Source organism: Rattus norvegicus, chromosome X (assembly GCF_021556685.1).
Source record: "Rattus norvegicus strain SHRSP/BbbUtx chromosome X, alternate assembly SHRSP_T2T, whole genome shotgun sequence".
NCBI lineage: Eukaryota > Metazoa > Chordata > Mammalia > Rodentia > Muridae > Rattus > Rattus norvegicus.
Window position 1 is genome coordinate 111,798,251 of NC_141554.1, and position 18,876 is coordinate 111,817,126.

Sequence of the window (18,876 nt, forward strand, 5' to 3'; positions counted from 1 at the left end):
CTCGACAAGAACAAGTGAGAACCACTGAGCCATGTCACCAGTCCCCCCAAAATTTCCCTTCTTTATAAAAATACTACTCATATGGGATTTTGGAACCATTCTAATCTTGTACAAATTCATCTTTTCTTTCGGTAAAAATCTTATTATACAGGCCAGCCTGGCCTCTGACCTCTTGCTTTGTTTAGCCTCCTATATGCTGGAATTATAGCCATGAATTACTCTGCCAAGCTATGAACTCACCTTAACTAATCCGATTTGTAATTACTCTATTTCCAAATTAGCCCTTCTTCTGATGTACTCAAATTAGAGCTTTCATCATAGGAACAGGGAAAATTAACAGTTCATAAGTCACATTTGCCTGCTTGCCAATTCTTCAGACATAAAAAACATTCTAACATCCTTAAAAATCTTAACCTACACCTTCTTCAAATCTAGTCCACAGTCTTAATGTAAAGAAAATCTAGGTGAGCCATCCTGGTGACAATTATTTAACTATTAATTGGTAAAAAAAAGAAAAGAAAAAAAGAAAAACAGACATGTTAGATGTCCAGATTCTCGTGGCAGGACAGGACTAGCATAAGCTAAATTAGAATGAAAGGGAGAGTTATGCGATAAACACCACTCCAAAATTTAGTATAGAAAATGTCTCTTATTTTCAAGGTATTCAGAATTGTACTGTCTGTCTCAATAATGTGCTTTCCAAATCTCCTAATGTAGCTTCACTCACTGATCCCTGAATACTTGCTCTACACTCTGGGACCAAAGAGGTGATCAGGGTCCCTCTAGCCTTTTCTTCTTGTGGTGGCTTAAAGGAAAATGACCCCCATAGGCTCATAGGGAGTGGCAATATCAGGAGTTGTAGCTTTGTTGGAGTGGGTGTGGCCTTTTTGGAGCAAGTATGCCATTGGGGCTGGGCTTTGAGGTGTCAGATGCTCAAGCTTGGCCCAGTGTGGCTCTCTTCTGTTGCTTGCTGGCCTGGATGTAGAAGTAAGATTCTTCTTTTTTCATGACTTCATTTATTTTATTGTTTTTAATGATAATTAAATATGAAGTAATGGATTTTACTTTGGTATTTATATACACTTTGTTCTATTTAAAATTATTTCTTCAGTTTGATACTATCTTGATCATATTGACACCCTTTCCCCAACTCTTGCCAGAGCTGCTTCTCCTTCCCTACCTACCCAATTTTGTGTCCTATTAAAAAAAAGTCTTTCAAGACAAATTTCTGCTGCCCAGATATCCATGGGTGTGTGGTCTGCTATAGGACCCTGGACTACACTTATGAAAGAATTTCTCTTCTTTTCTTAGAGTCTAGCAATTGCCAATAGCTCCACAGCTAGGAGTGAGATTGTGTGCCTCACCGCCTTCTCAATCCTGGGATTTGGTCTTGTTTGGGGATTGCACTTATTTCATACATGCTGCTGTAACCAGTATGAATTTATATGTTCATGTGCCTTTCTATGGCCAGAAAACATGGCTTCTTTGTAGCTGTCTATTATCTCTTTCTGCAAAGACCCCTGAGCCTTGGGAGATATCGGGTTATACATGTTCTATTTAGGGGTGAGCATTCTGTAGTGTCTTATTCTCAGAAATCTGACCAGTTTTGCAACTCTGTGTTAGTCACCATCTACAGCAAATAGAATCTTCCTAGATAAGGGTGGAGAGATGAATTGATCTATGGTATATCAGCACACCATTGGGAGTCAATTTAATACCATGTCCATTTAGCATTATAATAGTCAGTTTTCCTAGGGCCTATGCCTGTCTAGCCAACCTAATAATGGGTATCATTTTGTGGAGCAGGGCTTAAGTCAATCAAAATGTGGTTGGAAACTACATATAGGGGTGTACATATTTAATCAGGAGGCAGAGGCAGGCAGATTTCTGAATTGAAAGCTAGCCTGGCCTACCATCACATGTTCTGGGCCAGCCAAGGCTAGAAAGAGTGGCCCTGTCTCAGAACAGCAACACCAAAAAGAAACTGGCTTGTTCTTTCCATTCTTTTCACAGCACTAGTGTACCAATGGGCATGTCTCACCTGGTTTCCTTGCCTTTCCTCCAGCCTTGTGACCCTTTCCTTCTGCTTCCTCTGCTCTCCTGTCTCATTACTCTACCACCTCTTCTCTTCTTTGCCTCTCCCTTAAAATAGTTCCCCCTTCTCACTGACTCTCTCCATAGTTTCATAACCTTGTCTGTCTTTCTTTCTAAAATCTGGTAAATGCATGCAAAAGTAAGAAAACTCTTTGTCTTTCTGAGTCTGACTTATTTTACTTAATGCAATGCTTTGTGTTTCCTTCTATTTTCCTACAAATTTGATTATTCCACTCTTCTTCACAGCTGAAGAAAGTTCACTATCCATTCAAGAGTGGATGGAAATGGGGGCAGATCCCATTTCCTAGCTGTTAGAAAAAGTGAAACAGTCAACATCAATATGCAAATATCTTGGTGCCTAGAACAGTATAGCTCAGTTACAGCATTTGTGTTTTTAGTTGCTACTATTCTTCATTCTGATTTGTATAGTGGCTATACCAGTTTACATGCTTACCAGAAGTTTGTATATTGATAAGGAAGAGCCCTCGCTTCCCCCCTGGGATCCTCACCAGCATTTGTTGACATTTGTTTGGTTAATGATAGCCATTATGAAAAGGATAAAGTTGCACCTCAAAGTAGTTTTCATTTTAATTTCCTGTAAGGCTATGGATGTTTAACAATTCTTACATTATTGTGAAAACACTATTCAGTTTATTGATAGGAAGTTTTGGATTTTGGTGATAATTTTTACAGTTCTTTATATATTATGGAGCCCCTGTGTGAATGAACTATATAAGTCAATTTTTCTCCTATTTTGAAGGCTTTCTCTTTGTTGTATTGATAATTTCTTTTGTTGTGCAAAATATTTTTAATCTCCTGCCCTTCCATTTTTCAATCCTTTAAGTTAATTTCTGTGCTTCTAGAGTCCTTTTTGTAAAAAGATTTATTTTATATATGTGAGTACACTGTAGCTGTCTTCAGACACACCAGAAGAGGACACCAGATCTCATTACAGATGGTTGTGAGCCACCATGTAGGTGCTGCGAATTGAACTCAGGACCTCTGGGAGAACAGTCAGAGCTCTCTCCAGCCCTGCTTCTGGAGTCCTTTGTAGAAAGTATCAATCCTGAGATTCAACAGAAAAGCCACCTCCACCACTTTTGGGCCGAATTTGAAGCAAGTTTCAAATGGACCAGTTATGGACAATTCCTCACTTGAGAATGGGTTCAAAGTGCACGTTGCTGAAGTTTATAAAGACCATAGGCCACTATACTTTTCCATGAGGCTCTGTTATCTCCCAGAATTACAATTCCCAGCATCCCAGGAAGTTACCTGGTTCCTGGGTGGGGCGGGTGGGGCTTACAGGTTAACTTTGGTCATTACAAAAGTTCTTTATCTCTTACACTCATTTCCTGCCTGCAGAATTCCAAAAGGCTGACATCTTTCTTCATTTCATTCTGTCTGTATTTCCTGTAGTATTCTAGGCTAGCAACCCTTCTGTTTTGATGGCTAATTGGATCTCTGGCCATAAGCCTAATCAGTTTTAATTTTTTATTTTATTACATTTAATTGTGTATGCTGTGTGCTTATGTATGTGTATGCCCATATGTGTGTGTTCACATGTCATGGAGTACACGTGGAGGTCAGAAGAGAACCTTCAAGAGTTGTTGGTTCCCTTCGACCATGTGGGTCTTAGGGATTTAATTCAGATCATCTGTCTTATTGAAAAGCATGATTATGTGCTGAGCTGTTTGTTGGTGTTCTGTGTAATGCAGAATGATCAATCCCAGAAAATAGGGACACTTCTGGAGGAGTTTAGTATCCCTAAACTGGCAGCTTCATAGAAACCCTTTTCATTGTTATACAAAAGGGACTTTTAGCAAGTCAATTTCCGCATACCAAAACTCATTATCTGATCTAAGGGTTGTCTGGAAAGACCTATCACCTAAGCAGTTTTCAGTCACAGGAGACTTCCTGGTTTGCCAGACACATCTTGAGACTAAGTTATGCAAAAGCTCACAGATAACAATCACTGACAAAAAGGCTACTTCAAAAGCCAGACACAACAGTTCAGCTAAAATTCTGCTACACTGAGCCATGTATCCAGCCACATATTAATTTTAACTAGTGAACAAAAGAATGGACTTCATTATGATGTCTTTATTCATGTATATAAGTATGTTTCAGTCATATTCATCCTCCAACTCCTGACTCTCTCTTGTCCTCTTCACAGGTCTCTCTTCATCAGATAGTCTAAACTACTTTCTGCTTTAATGTGTGTGTGTGTGTGTGTGACTTTATTACATATGAAAGAAAACTTGCTATTTATCTTTCTTTCTCCATTGTCTCTCTCATTCACATCTCTCTACCTCTCTTAATCCACTCCCATTCCCCAAATAGTCCTTCTATACAGACACACACATTCTGTATTTGAGAAAAAATACATTTTCTCTTTCTTGGATTATTTTGCTGATCATGGTAATCTCCAAGTCATAATTCCAATCACGTGTATGTGTGATGTCTGATATGTGTCTGTGTGTGCTCTTCTATAGATGCATTTCCATGTGTATGACTATGCACGTGGAGGCCTCAAGGCAGCCTCAGGATAGCCTTCAGGAGCTATCTACCTTGCTTCTTGGACTTGGTTTCTTATTGACCTGCAGCTTGCCAAACAGATTAGGTGGGTTCTCCAGTCAATTCAAGGGACCTGCTTGTCTCTGTCTCCCTAACACTGTGATTGGCATAAACCAGGCTTTTTATGTGGATGCTGGGATACAAATCAGATCCACATGCTTGTATAGAAAACAATTTACCAACGAAGGTGAACCACACAGCTATTCTTTTTTCCCCATCTTTATTAAATTGAGTATTTCTTATTTACATTTCGATTGTTATTCCCTTTCCCGGTTTCTGGGCCAACATCCCCCTAACCCCTCCCCCTCCCCTTACTTATGGATGTTCCCCTCCCCATCCTCCCCCCATTACCGCCCTCCCCACAACAATCACATTCAGTGGGGATTCAGTCTTGGCAGGACCAAGGGCTTCCCCTTCCACTGGTGCTCTTACTAGGCTATTCATTGCTACCTATGAGGTTGGAGCCCAGGGTCAGTCCCTGTATAGTCTTTGGGTAGTGGCTTAGTCCCTGGAAGCTCTGGTTGCTTGGCATTGTTGTACATATGGGGTCTCGAGCCCCTTCAAGCTCTTCCAGTCCTTTCTCTGATTCCTTCAATGGGGGTCCCGTTCTCAGTTCAGTGGTTTGCTGCTGGCATTTGCCTACGTAGTTGCCATATTCTGGACATGTCTCTCAGGAGAGATCTTTATATGAGTCAAAGTTTTGAGCAAATAGTTCTCCAGCCACGCCTTTGGTGATCTGTCCAGATCAAACTTTCTGACATTTTATATTTGGAGGTTCATAGTTTCCCAGATATTTGCATTTTGGGGTCCTTTTTGCATGACAATTCCCCCTCCGGTAACATCATTCTTTATATATTTTACTGTGAATAGGAAAGAGAATTTAGGTGATCCATATTTGATTAGAAATACCCTCCACTGGAAGGGAGAGGCAAAGATTAAAACAGAGACTGAAGGAACACCCATTCAGAGCCTGCCCCACATGTGGCCCATACATATACAGCCACCCAATTAGACAAGATGGATGAAGCAAAGAAGTGCAGACCGACAGGAGCCGGATGTAGATCGCTCCTGAGAGACACAGCCAGAATACAGCAAATATAGAGGCGAATGCCAGCAGCAAACCACTGAACTGAGAATAGGTCCCCTATTGAAGGAATCAGAGAAAGAACTGGAAGAGCTTGAAGGGGGCTCGAGACCCCAAAAGTACAACAATGCCAAGCAACCAGAGCTTCCAGGGACTAAGCCACTACCTAAAGACTATACATGGACTGACCCTGGACTCTGACCCCATAGGTAGCAATGAATATCCTAGTAAGAGCACCAGTGGAAGGGGAAGCCCTGGGTCCTGCTAAGACTGAACCCCCAGTGAACTAGTCTATGGGGGGAGGGCGGCAATGGGGGGAGGGTTGGGAGGGGAACACCCATAAGGAAGGGGAGGGGGGAGGGGGATGTTTGCCCGGAAACCGGGAAAGGGAATAACACTCGAAATGTATATAAGAAATACTGAAGTTAATAAAAAAAAAATCAAAAAAAAAAAAAAAAGAAATACCCTCCACTAAATATTTAGGTTACCAGTTATAAGTTCAATTTTCTATGCACACAATATAGTGTGACCAAACTACTTGAGAGTGCATAAGAGGAGCACTTTCTCAATAGCACATTTTTGATTTCTGTTTAAAACTTTAGCGGAAGTGCCTGCCGTGTTCCTGTTTCTAGCCGTGTTTGGTTCATAACAATGTGTTGTCTAAAATGATAAGAATTTTCTAAAGCTCTTGTCCCATCCTGAGATCTCATAAGATTTTTCTTTAAAATTTAGATTTCAACAAGCATTATCTTCATGGAATTGAAGACTTTTTTATTGCACATTTCAAAACCGAGATTCAACTTAATATAGAATTTTGAAGACATTTCTACATTTTTAATTTTTATTTTTTATAATATAATTACATAAATTTCTCCTTTATCCTTGACCTTTCCATAACCTTTTTTCTTTAATAGTTAGTAGCTATGTATCATAAGAATATCCTACATTCCAATACCAAATTATGACTAACATATTAGGACTCATAAATGCATGTTATATGCTCTTATTGGCTGACTTAAATGATACAAATAAAACCATTTTCTTTTTGTTTATTCTTTTCTCATATATTACACTGAAATTGCAGTTTCTCTTTCATCCATTTGCCAGTAAATTTCATGATGTCATTTTTGACAGCTGAGTAATATTCCATTGTATAAATGTACCACATTGTCTTTATCCATTCTTCCATTGAGGGACATTTAGATTGTTTCCAGTTTCTGGCTATTACAAATAAAGCTGCTATGAACATGTTTGAGCAAGTGTCCTTGTGGGAGGATGGAGCATCATCCTTTTGGTATATGCCCAGGGGTGGTATAGCTGGGAGCTGGGTCTTAAGGTAGAACTAATCCCAATTTTCTGAGAAGCTGCCAAACTGATTTCCGAAATAGATGTGTAAGTTTGCACTCCCACTAGCAATGGATGAGTGTTCCCCTTGTTCTACATCCTCGGCAATATATGCTGTCACTTGATTTTTGATCTTAGCCATTCTGTTGGGTGTAAAATGGGATCTTGGGTCATTTTGATTTGCAGTTCTCTGGTGAGTAAGGATGTTGAACACTTAACTAAGTGTTTCTCAGCCATTTGAGACTCCCTGTTGAAAATTCTCTCTTTAGATTCATATCCATTTTTAATTTAGTTTGTTGAAGTCTAGTTTCTTAAGTTCTTTATATGTTTACGGATGGTGAAAATCTTTTCCCAATCTGTAGGCTGCCATTTTGTTCTATTAACAGTGTCTTTTGCCTTACAGAAGCTTTTTAGTATCATGAGTCCCATTTATCAATTGTTGGCCTTAGTGTCTGAGCCGTTGGTGTTCTGTTCCATAAGTTGTCTCCTGTGCCAGTATATTCAAGGCTATTCCCCATCTTTTCTTCTTTTTGGTTCAGTGCATCTGGTTTTGTGTTGCGATCTTTGATCCACTTGGACTTGACTTTTGTGCAGGGTGATAGATATGGATCTATTTGCATTCTACATGCCGACATTCAGTTAGACCAGAAACATTTGTTGAAGATGCTTTCCTTTTTACACTGTATATTTCTGGCTCTTTATCAAAAATCAGATGTCCATAGAGGTGTGAGTTTACATCCGGGTCTTCAATTCAATTCCAGTGATCAACCTGTTTTATGTCAATACCATATAGTTTCTATTATGACAGCTCTGTAGTAGAGCTTGAAATCAGGGATGTTGAAGTTCTTTTATAGTACAGAATTGTAAAACCATTTTCTAGTCAACATTTTTGTAAGTGTGTACAATACATGCTGCCAAAGGATTTCAAAATAGATGTATTTTAACTATTTTTAGTTATTTAGGTTTCTCTTAGTTTTTTCTTAATAATTTCTAGAAATATGTATTTCACTAATTTAAGTTTAATGCCATGTAAAATATCTTACTAAAATTTTATAGTCAAATGTTATTTCCATTGTTCATGATGATCATTTATAGTTCACTTATAACTAGTTGTAAGGATTAAGAACATGGTGAAATTAAGGAAATATATTAATGAAGTAAAGTGAATAATATAATGTACCGTTTTATGATTTATAATTACATCAGTTTTCCTTTTCTTTCTTTTCTTTAAATCCTCTCACATACCACTTTTTGCGCTCTCTCTCTCTCTCTCTCTCTCTCTCTCTCTCTCTCTCTCTCTCAAATTCCAGGCTTCTTTTCATTGTCATTACATACATATATGTATATACATGTATAATCATAAACACATAAATACAACCTGTTCAGTCTGTATAAAGTCACTCGTATGTTTATTTTCAGGGCTGACTATTTGGTCTTAGATAACCAATTGGTATGCTTTTCCTTGGGTAAGAGGATCTATTTCTCCTATTCTCACTATTCCTTAGTTGCCGGTGGGATTCCTTGTGTGTGCTTTCCCCAGGCTGGAAGGATGAAGCAGAGCCATGAATAGGTGGGGTCAGCAGGATCCTGGTCCAGCTGGGAGTGCAGGGAAACAGGCTGTTCCAGCTCTTTTAGGTGGTCCTCAGTGAAACACCTCTCTTAGACAATCTTCAGTGAAACCACATGTAGGCATACACATTATTCGGGGTGGGCAAGAGCTATATATGAACCCTGGAGAATGGGAAGGAGTTTTCAGGGTGAATGTAAATCATTGGCTAGGGTTTAAAGTCCTGGGAATGCTTTATTTGCATAGAGAGTCATTCCAGGAACCTCGGGTACTTGCTGGGCAGGTTCTTATCTGGAAAATGGAAGTTGAACCTGTAGTTTTGCCAAGGACTATGTGACCTTCCTCAGGTACAGGGTGTGGAGGGTGGGCTCCACAGATAAGGTCTGGCAGAGAAGAGGAAGCCCTGCTGGAAAAGGGAGTCCTACTTAGGAGCTGAGCTCAGAGGATCTATCTGGACCTGGTAGACGGTGACCTTAAATAGCAGGGTTTCCCCATGACCATGAGTTTTATTGTAGGGTTATGGTCTCATTGGCTTTCTCTTGTCCACTTTAGCATGTTTATTGTTGTTGTCTTTGTTCTTCTCACATCTGAATAGTCATGACGGTGAGACTTTATGTGTGTGCAGCTTCTGGCATTGCTAGGAGATGCACTCTCACAGCAGATGCCTTGATCCTCTGGCTCTTATAGTCTTTTTAGCCTCTCTTCTGAAATGATCCCAGAGCCTTAGGTATAGAGGTGTTTTGTATATGGGTCTAGGTTTCACAACTCTACATTTTTATTGGTTGTGTTTTTCTATAATGGTCTCCGTCTGATCCAAAGGGAAGTTTCCTTGATGAGGGGTAAGGACTACTCTGATGTCTGGGAAGAAGCACAGGAATTTAGAATGCAGTTAGGGATTATGTCGGTTTAGTAAAATGGTAGTTGTAGGTTCTCCTCCAAGACCCATGAATTCAGTGACCCTCAGTATTTGGTTAAGTTTCCAGTACAAGGCCTGATATCCCTCTAGTCAAAGATGTCTTAACTCCAATTAGAGAGCTGTTGTTTACTAGCAAGGTATTCAAGCCACTACTTCACCTTCAAAGTTACCCTGCCATGGTGGACATTGTTGTGGTTCATAAGCATCATAGCTCGGTAGTACTGTTGGTTGCTTCTCTCCTTTGGAAGCTTGCGTGGGGCCTTCTGGTACCATGAAAGCTAATCCTCAGGTAGGAGGCTTTCAGGTCAGTTCTAGGCCCCAGATAAGGCACCAACAGTAAATCAAACAAATTTTCAATTAGGTCTTTCTGGGTGAGCCAAAGAGGTTAATTAGAGTTCTTACGGGAAAGAGCACGAGGGGTATCAAGTTCCTTGGAGAAAGTTTGATTCTGGCTGTCAAGATATCTAATTTCTTCTTGTTGTTATCTCTTCTTTGCACAGGACTACTTAGCAAACCACAACCAACAGCGACCAACCAACAACCCACATGCCTCTTGGGGGCCTAGCATTTCTATGCTCTCTGAAAAGTCCACAGATTTCCAAATGTCACGCAATTGCAGAAACTATCTGCAGCTGGCAAAAATTATGCCTCTGCTAGAGAACGAGGCAAATTGCTGTCACCTGTTCCACATAATCTGATGCACTTCCATATCCACACCTGGAGTTAAAACGAAAACATAGTCCCGTGATATTTTTGTGTTTTTCAAGGAAACCAAAATTCTCACTACAGCCCCGTCCTCCCAGGCAACTGATAACTTCCTATAACTTCCTCAGAGTTGTGGCCTTATAAAGACCCCTCTTTCAACCTTACCCTGTCTGTGACTGAACAGTAAAGACCCAAAAGAAGTAATTACATATTGAGAGTTCAAGCAAACAATGGTCAGTCATACCCAAAGGACAGCATTCCCCAGTATTCCAACCAGATAAGGCACCAACAATAGATCAAACAAATTTTCAATTAGGTCTTTCTTAGTGAGCCAAAGAGGTTAATTAGAGTTTACATTCTCTGTGGCTTACATTCCTTTTTTAATACATTTTTAATTTGAGTAGAATTACACCGCTTTACACCCCTCCCCAACATACTTTTCTTCTTCCAGCCTCTCCTGGGTACTTCTCCCTCCAATCCTTCCCATACTCCAGTAGTCTCAAATTGATAGCCATTTTTCTTTGATTGTTATTGTTACATGTATGTATTCATATGCATGTACATATTTATATAAACAAAACTTGCTGAGTCTGTTTTGTTGTTTATGAGTTTACACTTTCAGGGATGACCACTTGGTATTTCATAGCAACTATGAGAGCTCATCCCTGAGAGAGACTAAAATTCTTCCTCTCTCTCAGTAGGCATTTGTTGCCTAAAGTGTTTTGTATGGAGCATATGAAATTTTTCCCTTCCACATTAACATGTCCTTGGATATTGCCATTGTTCTGATCTTGTCTATATAGACATTTTTAGGAAAGACTACTCTTGCAGCAGACTTTCTGATATTCTGGTTTTCATCCCCTCTTCCGAAATGTTCCTTAAACCAAAAATGCAGTAGCTGTAATAATCATGTATCCACTGGTACTGGGCTTCCCACAGTCTGTCAATTTCTGCATTATGTCCAGTTGTGATTTTCTGCGATGGCCTCTTTTTGTTACCTGAGTGTTTCAACTATCAAAGGTAGCTGTTAAAAGATAGCAAATTCAAAATCCACTTATCTGGAGGTAGGCCTGTGAGTGTAGTGATGGCTACAGGTGGCAACAATGGAAGGGGAAGTGGCAGGAGACTAAAACGGAGGAAGCTGCTTACCAAGGAAAGGTATATCAGGAACAAAGAGGAATAGTGAGCTATGGTCTTGAACTAGGCATTTATATTTGTTGATAGTGAGGGGTGGGGAAGGGATGTTGACTTACCAGGCAAAGGTAGTTTACAAACGAAGAAGTTTCAAGGTTACAGGTCTGGAAATAGACTTGTAACTTTACAGATGGCATTGGGTTGGGGAAAGGGCAAGGAAAAGGAACACATATCTTACCCAGGAAAAGTTGCTGGCAAAAAAAGAGGGTTCTAGGGCTATCTTATCTATCTTACATTCCTTTACCCCTTCACTGTTGTCAAAACCTTGAAGGGAACAACATAGATGTTCCATTTAGAGCTGAACATTCAGCAGTTACTTCTCAGCACTGTGACCAATATGAATCTCTATAATAAGTGCTAGTGGCTTCAAAAAGAAGCTTCCCTGGCCAAGGGTCATAGCAGTATAATAAATGTTTAGAAGGCAACTTAAGAGATGGAGTATACCTACTGAGAAAGACCCATAACTGTAGCTTCGCTATTAGGGTCTATGATCTCCTTAGCCATGGGCTTTTGACTACCTTTATCATACGAGATTCCAATTCTCTTGTTTGGAGTGAGCCAAATCTAATAGAAAAAGGGTCACATCACTATTGCACTAGCGGGCACCTTGTCTGGCATGTTGGTGATATGTCAACAGCTTGTATGTATAGTGCCTCCTAACAATGAAAACTGGTCAACAGGTAGGAAGCTTCCAGCTTGGTTTGAGCTTAATTTCTTCATGCTCTACAACCAAAATCTGTGGTGTCTTCAGTCAAAAGTCTAACAGATGGAGAGTCAACAGCAGTATCAGTAGCTTATATTGGTTTTAGGGACCTCAGAATCTTTGCTGAATAGCAGATCAAAAGGAAGTAGTCCATCCCTGATAATAGAAATTTCATCTAATAACCACATGACTTCTGGGAGCATCCTTTCCTGCCTGTTCAGAGTGCCTTTGTTCACACGCTCAAGCTGATTTTTAACTTGTATAGGCACTGGGTATTTCAGGATTTTTATCAATCAGTTTTTTTTGTTTGTCATCCATTCCTTTCCAAACCACAATGATCTCATGAGTTTTAAAGGTTTGCAGAGTGCCTGTGCTCTGTGTGAACTGATCTTCTATCCTTCCTCCTTCTGGGGGGCTTTCATATCTCTCAGATGCTTTTCTAAATCTACAAAAAAAGTCTCACTGATTAGCATTACACCATCTATAAAACTGTCTTGCAAAGTGTGATCATGGCCTCTTTGACAGTCCCAGAGTCAAGACTATGCTCTCACCTGCTGTTTCCTCACAGGCTCCTTACATCTGGAAATCTCTAGGGCCAAACTCCACCTGGCTGATGCTTTTCCTTTGACTACATCTGCTACTGAGACAGCCTTGAGCTGAACTAAGAAATTCCCATTCCCAATATCCTTGCTTATAGAAGAGAGGTGTGTATCAGTAATTCTGGGGATGAAGTGCACTCCTGAGACAATCTTGGTCTTACTAACACTCACTGCTCTCTCACTATACCTTCGTTAACTTCTATTCAGGCTTAAACATTTTCTCATGGCTCACAAGAATTGAATTTGGCTTTCGGGCTTCTTTTTTTTTTTTTTTTCCGGAGCTGGGGACCGAACCCAGGGCCTTGCGCTTGCTAGGCAAGCGCTCTACCACTGAGCTAAATCCCCAACCCCCCACATTTGCTTTTTGAGTGATCTAGATAAGCACTTTAGTCTGCTCTTGTCTTTTCTTAAGTCCTTTTAATTGCTTTAGCACTTTACAAAGCTGATGTACATGCCAATCTAAGTCTTTCAGTCTGTCCTACCTCAAAGATTGTGGGTCACCATGGAGTTCAGCAAAGCCACTAAAGCTCCATAACAATCCCTAGGTCCCTGCTGCATCAACCAACCCCTTCCTTGGCCCAATGAATTGTGCATCAAAGACTTCCTGTGCATACGTATGTCCTTCACTAATGCTTGTCATTCTTTTGCCTTCAAGTTCCTGATGTTCATGGATACCTCAGTCAGCGATAACCAAATGTGTCTAAGGGCTCTTTTAAGTCACCCTCAGAATGATTTCCCTCAATTATGTAGCCTTTGTCTTTTAGAAAGCTGCATAGTTTGAAGTCAGACTATTCTAGATTACAGTAATTCACATTATTATTCAGGACGTTATTAAAGCTCCAACTATATTCTGCATGTTTTTCCTTCCTCTGTGTCTTAATTAGGGTTTCCATTACCATGAAGAGACACCATGTCCAAGGCAACTCTCATAAAGGACAACATTTAATTGGGGCTGGCTTACAGGTTCAGAGGTCCAGTTCATTATCACCAAGGCAGGAACATGGCAGTGTCCAGACAGGCATGGTGCAGGAGGAGCTGAGAGTTCTATAGCTTCACTGAAAGGAAACCAGGAGCGAACTGTCTTCCAGGCAGCTAGAAGGAGGGTCTCAAAGCCCATCCTCACAATAATACATGTCTTCAAACAAGGCCACACCTACTCTAATGAGGCTACCCCTCCTAGTAGTACCACTCCCTGAACCAAGCATATTCAAACCACCACACTCTGTATCAAAGGCCGGACCTGAGAGGTATCTTATATCACTTCCACCTCACTTTGTCCATCTTCATTGCCCAGTTCTTCCCGTGGAATTCAACTTTGAGTATCCCAAGAGAGGCTATTTAGGACAGATAATTTTTACTCTTTTCCATATGTTCCAATAAGAAACTGCAGGTCAATGCCTCTATCATATTCTCTCTCCCCCTTTCCTCTCTATCTTCTACTTTTCCTGCTTACTTAGTAGCTAGTGCAGAGCACAGCATCCACATGGTTTTTTTTTCTTCTTCTTGTACTTCCTCCATGACATAGGCAGAATCATTCTAGGCAGAAAACTGGAACTCAGTCGCTTATTTTATTGCCCAGGACCACACAACTGACACCACAACATGCTTCAGATTCTGTCCCAGAAATGTTATTTCTGTGTATTAGAATATATTATTCTCAACCATTTGGGGGGGCATCTCCATATACACATGATAGATGCTATCCATACATCACAACATCTTGCCATTCCATAACACATAGAGGAAGACTGTCAATCTGGAATTCTCCAGGGATAGCCCACCTTCAACACAGTAGCCTTGTTTAGCCTTGCCAGGGACAATGCAAGGGCTACTAAAGCAAGAAGGCACAAGATTCTATACCACACCAGGAAGGGCAATCCTACGTGCATTCCCTGCATAGATGCTCTACCCTCAGACAGCCTAGCTTCGATTGCATGCTTCATAGCCCACAGATACAATGCTACTTCCCAAGATTCCTCTTTAATTCTGTTGTGTCATAGATTAGGATTGTGTGTTGGGTGAACTTCTCTGGTAAGATGGACAAACATCTATTTCAAATGATTCTTTTCAGGTCTAACTTCTTATACCAGTAAGTTTAATTGGGATTATTAACAGGGTAAGGAGTCATTTACTGGAACCAGCTATACCACTGAAGTACCATCCCTCCCCCATTCTTAGCCACTGTTAAAGTGCTTATAGAATTCAATTCAAGGGAGGGTAGGAAATTTTCAGTTCCTTCCCTTTATGAAGGAACACCAGTCTTCTTGTGCTATCTTTAGTAATCCCAGCTGCTGATAGTTCAAGAAGGCAGTGGCCATGTCATGTACAGAGGACAGCATCAGGCAACACTGTTTATCCTGGTACTGTCTTGGCCTGTAAAAGGAGCTGTTAGCCCTAAATAAAATCAGGGTAGGATTCTATTGGATATAACTGAGTTAAAGTTTGAAGGGCGAAAGAGAGTTAATCAAACAGAAGAAAAGAGGCATAGAATTGTTCCTTGCTTTAAAAAAAAGACATGCAGATCTGAAGTAGTATGGAACTAACTGCAACGTAAAGTTGTAGGTCAGGGAAGATGGTTGTTTTGCAGAACTGTTGAAGAAAACAGGAGAACAAACCAGGTCATTGCACTTATTTTGATATGATATGATTTTCATATGATAGTGAAAATGTTTGCATCTTTAGTTGATATATAATGAAGTTAAATGTTCCTTTTTATAATAAAATTTAACTCCTTTGGAGGGTTTTTGAACTACATTATGTTTGGATTTTTGCTAATTATGGGTATATTTAATATATTACTTTAAGAAATGTATTGAATTAAAATAAATTCTAAATAGACTCAATTAGGTTTTTTTCCCATCTAAGTCTCTTTTTTTATGATTTGTGGTTATCTCATTTTCTTATCATTTGCAGGGTTCCTGTTCCTCAGCCACATTCTTCTGCACAAATGAAAGGAAACAAACCCAACATACCAAGTATGTTCATTCCATCGTGTGTTGCCGTTTAAGCTATTATTATTTCTTACAAAAGGTGGTGGAACTCTGTTGCACGCCCATTAGTATTTGATTTCACTCTCCAGTGTTTTGTTATGGCTCCTATTAGCAAGAGACGAAGCTTCTCATATTGGTTTAAGTCATCATTAAAACTATTGAAAAGTTCATGCAACCATAATAGTGACTGCCAGAGCCTGGGACTAGGAATATAAGCATGCTTATAAGGTACAGTAAACAGGACTTATTCTAGTGCTCTATAATACATTAAGGCAAGTAGAGTTGACATTTGATTGTACAGACCTAGAACAGATTAGAAATATGGATCCAAACACAAATGCTAAGTTTATGAGGTAATAGATCTTTCTGTTCCCTTGCTTTCATCATTATACATTGTATACACATATGCAAGCATTTTATTGCACACCATAAATGTGTATACTTGGATGCTTAACTCATTTTTTGTTATTAATTTATCTGAACACCTACAAGTATTGAAAAGGTAAAATGTGCTTTAAAGAGAGATTCATCATCAACATAGAGAAGCTATTGACTAAAAGGAATAGATTAGCTCCAGATACAAAGCAGAAAACACTGACACGCAGAAATGAGGATTAAAGTTGATGCCTCCAGGAAGAAGGACAGATGTGTGTGCGAGGGAACTGATTGCAATCTCGTCGGACAGTCTTGTGACTGTGGCCATGTGCTCATGATCCTAACTGCTGCTAACAGCGAACTGCTCTTTTAACTAAAAGAAATGTTTATTTCTAAATATTTAGTATGTTTTAGTCCCAGAGTGGACGTTTCAAAGCACAGCAACTCCTGAAGGAGAGAAGAAAAGTGTTCAAAGAGACATTTTTTGCCACATAAGTTTGTACAGTATTATTCATTGTGCTAGAAAATTCAAATGTCGCATACTTGATTACTACCCAACAACATTTGCTGAATATCTATAATAAACTGCAGTTTTAGAGAAGTCCACAAAATATTTTTCTTGTTATCAAGAGAAATTGCCTCTCATTTAGCATACTTAGCAATGTGCATTGTTCCATCTATTTGGATGTGCTCTTAAAATGTCAACAGTGTGACTACAAAATGAAGGCCATTGCTTCTGTGTTAAGAGTGACTCCCATCAGCATTTTTGTCCTAAAGCTCTCTCTTAAATTTTTCTACTGTCCATAACACTATTAGGTAGGGATCACTTGTAGTAAGAAATGTACTAATGATGAGCTTTAAGAATTAAAGTAATTATAAAAATGTTTGTTCCTTTGGTAGCATAGCAGCAAATGTGAGTTTTATTTTAGCAGAAGAATAGCTAAGTAGGTTGAATTTTAATTGGCAGGCAGAATAGGGAAATCAAAGTAAGTCTTCTTTGGGACTTTTTTTGTTCATTTGCTTATAATTGGCCATGGACGGTGCTTTCAAGGAAGAGGAGATTGAATACAGTGTTCTAAGCAAGTGTAACTTCCTATTGACAGGGTTGACAGGGTTGACAGGGTTGACAGGGTTGACAGGGTTGACAGGGTTGACAGGGTTGACAGGGTTGACAGGATTGAGCTTAGGGTTGGTTTCTGAAGTAATTTCATAGTGTAATTTAGTACTGGTCAAAAGTCACTATAATTATTTGGTTTACATGGAGTCTTTTTCCCATTAATTAATTTATATATTTACTTTACATCCGGATCACAGCCCACTTCTCCTCCCAGCACCCCCTCCCCACACCTCAAGTCACTGTCTTAAGCCAAGGGATCATCTCTCTGGATTAAAGATTTTAGCCCTTTACCTCCATTTTGACTTTTGGTGTGAATTTTATTTCAAACCTTCACCCAGACAAAAGTGAAACTAGCATTTTGTTTCTATTATCTTCTTAAATGTGATGTATCAGTAAATGGTGCCAAAAGATTTTGGTACTGTTTTTATTGATAGCTACATGAAATGAAATGTTGGGTTTGTTTTGTTTTGTTTTTGATGTGTGTGTGTGTGTGTGTGTGTGTGTGTGTGTGTGTGTGTGTGTATACGCGCATGTGCACAGTTGAGCACACATGTGTACTCATGAGTATGTACAGGTGCCTGTGTGCTATGGCATGCGGAACTCAGACCATAAACTTGAGTGCTAGTTCTCGCCTTCTACCTTGATACAGCCTCTCTTTTTGTTTGCCACTATATACACAAGGCTAAGTAGGTTCTGAGCATTCCAAGGTTTTCCTGTTTTCTGCCTTCTATATCCCTCTAGAATCACTGGGATTACCTGCTTTATTTGGTTCATAGAATTTGAAATTTTTTTTTTAAAGTTCTATGTAATACTATTTTTTTATTTTTTATTTTATTTTTTAACTTGGGTATTTCTTATTTACATTTCGAGTGTTATTCCCTTTCCCGGTTTACGAGCCAATATCCCCCTAATCCCCCCTCCCCTACTTTATGGGTGTTCCCCTCCCAACCCTCCCCCCATTGCCGCCCTCCCCCCAACAATCTAGTTCACTGGGGGTTCAGTCTTAGCAGGACCCAGGGCTTCCCCTTCCACTGGTGCTCTTACTAGGCTATTCATTGCTACCTATGAGGTCAGAGTCCAGGGTCAGTCCATGTATAGTCTTTGGGTAGTGGCTTAGTCCCTGGAAGATCTGGATGCTTGGCATTGTTGTACATATGGGGTCTCGAGCCCCTTCAAGCTCTTCCAGTTCTTTCTCTGATTCCTTCAACGGGGGGTCGTGTTCTCAGTTCAGTGGTTTGCTGCTGGCATTCGCCTCTGTATTTGTTGTATTCTTCCTGTGTCTCTCAGGAGAGATCTACATGCGGTTTCTGTCTGCCTGCACTTCTTTGCTTCATCCATCTTGTCTAATTGGGTGGCTGTATATGTATGGGCCACATGTGGGGCAGGCTCTGAATGGGTGTTCCTTCTGTGTCTGTTTTAATCTTTGCCTCTCTGTTCCCTGCCAAGGGTATTCTTGTTCCCCCTTTTTTTTATGTTTTAGACTTTTATGCCTGCAAAACAAGGGCATCACACATAAAGTATACATTTACATGAGATGTTTATCACTGGAAATTCTTGAGTTTGGACTCAGAGAATATAATATGTTACTTTTCTTCTAGACTAGAGTTGGATTCC

General features: G+C 39.8%; 1 protein-coding gene across 2 annotated transcripts in view; it reads left to right on the forward strand.

Annotated features, from left to right (window-relative positions):
- Radx (RPA1 related single stranded DNA binding protein, X-linked) overlaps window positions 1-18,876 on the forward strand; it is an 87,552-nt gene that overhangs the window by 41,269 nt on the left and 27,407 nt on the right. For both annotated transcript variants that reach the window (NM_001127377.3, XM_087600710.1), the window contains exon 11: window positions 15,694-15,755. In NM_001127377.3, the coding sequence (NP_001120849.1) occupies window positions 15,694-15,755 (62 nt within the window). The remainder of the gene's footprint in view (window positions 1-15,693; window positions 15,756-18,876) is intronic.